The sequence below is a fragment of the Vigna radiata genome, unplaced genomic scaffold (genome assembly GCF_000741045.1).
Source record: "Vigna radiata var. radiata cultivar VC1973A unplaced genomic scaffold, Vradiata_ver6 scaffold_513, whole genome shotgun sequence".
NCBI lineage: Eukaryota > Viridiplantae > Streptophyta > Magnoliopsida > Fabales > Fabaceae > Vigna > Vigna radiata.
Genome location: NW_014542205.1, coordinates 5,159 through 11,921, shown reverse-complemented (window position 1 = coordinate 11,921; position 6,763 = coordinate 5,159). Strand labels below are relative to the sequence as shown.

At 35.7% G+C, this 6,763-nt stretch overlaps 1 protein-coding gene across 1 annotated transcript; it reads left to right on the top strand.

Annotated features, from left to right (window-relative positions):
* The first annotated feature begins 327 nt into the window (after window positions 1-327).
* Window positions 328-3,374, top strand: LOC106779393 (scarecrow-like protein 6). Its single transcript, XM_014667491.2, has one exon. It carries the CDS (start codon window positions 881-883, stop codon window positions 3,059-3,061), a length of 2,181 nt encoding a protein of 726 aa, XP_014522977.1. The 5' UTR covers window positions 328-880; the 3' UTR covers window positions 3,062-3,374.
* Window positions 3,375-6,763: the final 3,389 nt, after the last annotated feature.

The window sequence follows — 6,763 nt, the reverse complement described above, 5'->3', positions numbered from 1 at the left end:
ATATTAAGAAGTAAATGAAAAGTAATATGTATAAAAATAAGAGTATATTTATATATTCTTAATATTGGTGTAACGTGTAAAGCTGTTTATTTTAAATATAGAAAAAAAAAATGTTATTAGATATACATACGCAAGTGAAGTCACGCGATGGGTGTGAGAGTGGAAAAAACTAAGGGAGGCGACAGCAACCCTACCAACCAGAGGGGAAAACTACGTATGCAGACAAGCTGCACAAAATATATAAATAAATAAATTAAATAGTTGTTTTTTAAAAAAAAAAAAGCAGAAACAGTGAGAGAGAATGCACTTTACCACTTTTATACGCTGCACGCATCTACCTTACAAAACACAAGCAACAAAGAGTGTTCCACACAGAAACACACACAACACAACCCACAAAGAATCACATTCATCCATGGCTTTCTTCCTTCACACCTTCAACCCTTTCAATCTTAATATGCCAAACAAAAACCACAGAGAACAAAAGTACAAGCTTTAGTATTAGGGCTATCCAACTTTTCTTTGTTTTTCTCTCCACACTCTATGTGTTTGTTCAGTGTTCCCCCAGAGGTTTCTGATATCCCAAAAACAAAAGAAACCCTCCCCTTTTACTTCTTTCAACACAATTTCTTCTTTTTTTCGGGCCGTTCTTCATTTGGGGGGTTTAAATTTTAATTTTGGTTTTAATTTAAATTTTCTTAATTTGCAATCCTGGTTTGTATTTTTCTGGATTTGTAGCCCAAAAAAATTCTTGCTTTCAAATCAGTTGTTCTGGGTGGGCTGTGGGGAACAAAGGTGATACCTTTTGGAAAACTGGAGTCTTTTGGGTGGTTGGTTTTGTGGTCACCATTATTGTTCTTCCCCTTGGCAACTTTCTTAGATGAAGGCCATGCCCTTGCCTTTTGAGGAATTTCAAGGGAAGGGAGTGTTGGATTTCTCTTCGGCCTCAGATTCATTTTCACTGCTTTTGCATCATCCACAACCAAAGTGGACCATAGACAAAGAGGATTATTGCTATGTGGGCAGCACTGAGCCCACCTCAGTTCTTGATTCCAGAAGAAGCCCAAGCCCTCCCACTTCCTCCTCTACAATGTCCTCTTCTCTTGGCAGCAACAGCACGAGCAAGGGTGGCAGTGGCACTTCAGCCACCACCACTACCACCACTGGTGCTGCAGCCCCTACGCCCTCTGACAACAACAACCCTCCTCCGGATTCCAGCCCTGAAAAATGTGGCATCAGAATGGATGACTGGGAGGGTCAAGATCAATCCATTCTCAGGCTAATCATGGGGGATGTTGAAGACCCTTCTGCTGGATTGAGCAAGCTCTTGCAAAGCACTGCCTGTGGTTCTCAAAGTGTTGATTTCAATGCAGGCTTTGGTGTTGTGGATCAAGGGTTGAATATGGTGAGTGGTGCTATTGACCCTTCTGGGAATTACCCTGCTGGTTTCCCTTTCATTGCTGAGAATATTGATGCCCACAATGGCAAGCCTGGTTCTGTGGCTGGCCAGGTTTCAGAATCTGTTGTTTTCTCTGCCAATAATCCTCTTATGGTGTCATCATCTGTGTCTCCTGGTGTGTTCACTTCTCAGCAGCAGCATGAGTTTGGAGTGGTGGATGAGAAGCCTCAGGTTATCAACCCCCAGTTTATGTTAAACCAGAACCAAGTTCAGTTCTCAGAGAACCCTTCTTTCTTTGTGCCATTGATGTATCCCCAGGTTCAGGAGCAGCAGGTTTTCCCTCAGCATCAAGCAAAACGCCCTCTCTTTGACACAATTGGGCACAATTATCAGGCTCCAAGGTTGCCCCTTTTGGATTCGGGACAAGAGGTGTTTGGCAGGCGGCAGCAAACACAGCTTCCATTATTTCCTCACCATATTCATCAACAACAGCAACAACATCAATCAATTGTTATGCCATCTGCTAAACAGCAGAAGGTGAGTTCCGCCGGAGACGATGCAAGCCACCAGCTTCAGCAGGCTATATTTGATCAGTTATACCAAACTGCTGAGCTGATAGAAGCTGGTAATCCGGTTCGTGCGCAAGGGATATTGGCGCGGCTCAATCACCAGCTCTCCCCAATTGGTAAGCCTTTTCAGAGGGCTGCTTTCTACATGAAGGAGGCCTTGATGTCACTGCTTCATTCAAATGCTCACTCTTTCATGGCTTTCTCACCAATCAGTTTCATATTCAAAATTGGAGCTTACAAGTCCTTTTCTGAGATATCACCTGTTCTTCAGTTTGCCAACTTTACTTGTAACCAAGCCCTTATTGAAGCTGTAGAAAGGTTCGACCGAATTCATGTCATTGATTTTGATATTGGGTTTGGAGTGCAGTGGTCATCTTTCATGCAAGAAATTGCCTTGAGAAGCAGTGCTGCACCTTCCCTCAAAGTCACTGCCATTGTGTCACCCTCCACTTGTGATGAGGTTGAACTCAATTTTACTAAAGAAAATTTGATGCAATACGCGAAGGACATCAACGTGTCTTTTGAGTTCAGTGTTCTGAACATTGAATCTTTGCACTCTCCTTCTTCTCCACTGCTTGGCCAATTCTTTGACAATGAGGCTATTGCTGTGAACATGCCAGTTTCAAGTTTCATAAACAATCCATCACTGTTCCCTTCAGCTCTTCACTTTGTAAAGCAGCTCAGGCCAAAGGTTGTGGTCACATTGGATAGAATTTGTGATCGAATTGACGTGTCACTTCCCACAAATGCAGTCCACGTTCTTCAATGTTATTCAGCCTTGCTGGACTCTCTGGACGCTGTGAATGTGAATCTTGATGTTCTTCAAAAGATTGAGAGGCATTTCATTCAACCAGCCATCAAGAAAATCATTCTTGGCCACCACCATTCTCAAGAGAAACTCCCTCCATGGAGGAACCTCTTTCTACAATCTGGATTTTCTCCATTCACATTCAGCAACTTCACTGAAGCTCAAGCTGAGTGTTTAGTTCAGAGGGCACCTGTGAGGGGATTTCACGTGGAAAGAAAGCCTTCATCTCTTGTTCTATGCTGGCAGAGGAAAGAACTCATCTCAGTTTCTACTTGGAGATGCTGAGAAGCAGCAGAATCTAATTACCTTATATTTTTAAAGGTGCATGGTAACTTACATTGCAGTTTATGTAATTGTTTGTGTAATTTAGGCTTATTTATGAGATCCACACCCAAATGTTTTCTTAACTGCATGGGTTTGGAATCTACCGTTATATAGTTCTATTATTACTAGTATTCCACTTTTAATATGGGTAGTAATTATGCCTTTCCCATCATTTTAGATGGGTAATTGTTTCTTTGTTATCTTGAAAACAAAGCAAATTGCTTAGTAAGAAAGGAACATTTTAGCCAAAAATGCAGTCTTTTTTAAATCTTCATGCTTTAGCCTATTCTTTCTTCATTAATGTATGATATGCTTCTATTTTGGAATAATTGGAAGTTGGTTTTAATCTTATTACTTTTATGTTCAATAGACTCTACAGGGTACATCAGACTCTAACTCAATAGTATATATATATATATATCAGCAGTCATGAACTCACTCGGTATCACTGTGTATTCAATTTCCTGAATAAATAAATAAATAAACAGGTTTTTATCCAAATAGTTTACTTGTTTTGAATAAACATTGGTTTAATAGTGTTGCTTATAATAAAGAATGATAAAAAATATAAAGCTAGGTAATGATTTAAGAGAAACTCTCCATTGGTTAAATGTTTGCAGACAGACCACAGAACGTTTTTTGAATCTGGCCATGTATTGATTAAAGTCTGAGTGCAGTGGATTCAATTTTTCATGGTCGATTTCATAAACTATCCTCAAAATACAATTAAGGAAAATGCACTTTCGTTGACTCTTTTTTGTTGTTCTAAGTTTTAACATGAAATGAATGATCAGAAAATGTTGAATTTTCTTATGGTCTACAGAAGAAAATTTGGTGATGTCAACTTTGCAATGATGTTTCATTATAGTGTGGACAAAGTCTGCACGTTGCACCATACAGTTGGGCATTTACTATAGGTCTGTTTTTTAAGACAACAATTGATATTTATTTTCTAACAACAATTCTTAAGTGGTTGGTTATAAAAGTTTTCAACTCTTAAATTTGAAATTTCAAATGATATTTTAATTTATGTATAGTAATTTAAACTACATCAATTAAGAGTAGATGCTCTTAATTATTTATTTGATTAATTTTTTGTGTTCTTTACAGTTTGACTAAAAGAGGAAAATGCAATGAAATAATTTGATCCAGTTCCTTCCTTACCATGTTTGTATAATTGTTTTTATTAGAAAAAAAAATCAATTTCCAAACTTTTAATCAAATATAGTTTTGATTCTTGTAATATTTAATTGATGAATTCAATCCTTTATTTGGTAAAAGTATTTGATTTTAGTTATTTTTTATGTTTGAACTTAAGAGCATCAAGTTCTTTAAAAGATTTTTTTCTTTTTTGTTTATATGAAATATTTTCTTTAATTTTAAGTAACTTATATTTGTAGAACTTTGCTAATTAAACAAGTTGACACATTTTAAACAACATAACTGACAAAAGTTTGTTTATTATTTTCTGAAATGGTTAAAGGAGGACAAGGATGGAATACAAAAAGTTGTGGATGGATGATTGAAGTTGAGATGTAAACATCATAACTAAATAAAAAAAAGATAAATAAACACTAAATGATTTTGCTTATTATGTTGTAATTAAATGCGATATTAGAGAGATATTGACGAATAATAGTTACAAAGTACTTTTTTCCCTATTATATTTTAAGAATACATAATTTACCAATTTTACATTTGATTAATATTGGTTAAAGAACTCGCTGGATCCTTTTTCATACACTTTATTATTATTATTATTATTTAGAAGGCTTGAACTTTAAATTAAAAATTATTCAAGTAATTTAAGTAATGATGAATTATGTTTAATTTTTTTTACTACTTCGGCATGTTGTCTATTGAAAAATTGAGAGAACTAAAGACAATATAGTATCAAGTAAACGTGTGCTTTATTTTATTATATTCTTGTTATTTTGGTGGACTTTTTTACTTCAATGACGGAAATAAACATAATTAATTTTGAAACAATGTTGAATTTGTTACATTTAGATTAATTTTGTAATCACATTAGGTTAAATATTATTACCATGTAATTTATGTTTTTTTTTTCTAAGTGGTTTTTAAACACTACCTATAATTTACTTAAATATATTGTGTTTCAGTTACATTTGTTTGAGGATCGGTCGTCCTCCCTTGCTTTTCTTCATGCTTCGATCTTCCCATGCTCTTCAAGAATGCAATCCACTCCGATGGGTTGTTGACCTGCAAAAGACACTCCGATGCTCAAGTCAGATATGTTTCATAAAGAAGTCTATATTTTATTAGGATAGAAGATGATTGTACCTGAACATCTATTGTATATTTATAGGGCTTGTGACACCCAAACACATTGATTAACCATTAGTGCAATATATTTTAGGTAATCAAACCCAATAATTAATCATTAATATCGTATATTTGTAAATTAATACCTGATAATTGCCCATGAATGACCATTAACTCCAATTAGTATATTTCATATAGTACATATTGGATTGTTAATTAGTTAAAAACTTTCAATTTAGTACTTTAATTTAATGTGCAATTTCCCTTTTTATTGGAAATCATTTTATTATACTCTATTTGTAAGAACCTAGAAAATAGAGTATTAGAATAGATATGGGTATTAAAATAATGAGGCTGAGTATTTTATTTTTTAAAATAATCTTATAATATAAATAGAATTTTACAAAGCTCGTCTCATTATCTAAAACATTGTCTGCCTCTCTAAACTCTTTCCTTTTTGTTCTCTCTCACTTCTCTCTACTCTTTCTCACTCTTGGACTATCCGTTCGACGATCAAGAAGTGCCTAGGCCATCCTGGCGTCTATGGCTACAATTACTACCAATCAATTTCTTGTTTTAAGCCGGTAAGTTCTGTTTCCCTTTTCTAGGTTTTCTTGAATCTGTAACGTGCAAAGAAATCTATCTTTGCATGAGAATTTTATCTCTCTTCCTTGACTCTTAACTGAATTTAGGTTATAAGGTTGGTGATGAGTGCATATTTATGCCCATATTTATGGTTTAAAATTTAAATTTTTGATGAGAAATTTGTGTTTAAATGATTGATTTAAAGTGAATATGTGTCAAGTGGAATCGATGGGTTTGGAAATTATAGAGGCGTAAAATGTGAGTTTTAACACATAAATTATTCTTGGATGTTCTAATGTTTATTTGCGCAGCTGAAATATAAGCTTTATTGGTCCAAATTACAATTCAAGGCCCAAAATCAGAATTTTAGAAAAGGGAATTGGTTTATTCAATAAAAAGAGTTGAATACACCCTTGTTTTTACAATATACACTCCTAATTCTGAAACAGGCCAACAACCAAGCCCAAACACTAAGCCTTTTCTCCTACACCCCATAAGTTTCCTATTCCTAACTCTCCTACCACTAATTAAGCCATACTCCTTCAGATGTTGCCACGTGTCGCCAATCCACCGTACACAGATTCAGCCAGTGACTTGCTGCCACATCACCACCCCTTCCACGTCAGCATCTCCCTCAACTCTTTTCCAGAAACCCTAATCCTAGCCGCCGCCGTTAACAGCTAGGCCGCCGTCGCACACCATCACCGCCACCATCAATTTTGATTTCTAGGTCGTGCAATCAAAACCAGACCAACACCCAGCAAACAGAGAACCCAACAATCGCGAAACAAA

Bases quoted from the DNA above. Each gene is read 5' to 3' on its own strand.
- LOC106779393 (XM_014667491.2), top strand. From the start codon at position 881: ATGAAGGCCATGCCCTTGCCTTTTGAGGAATTTCAAGGGAAGGGAGTG.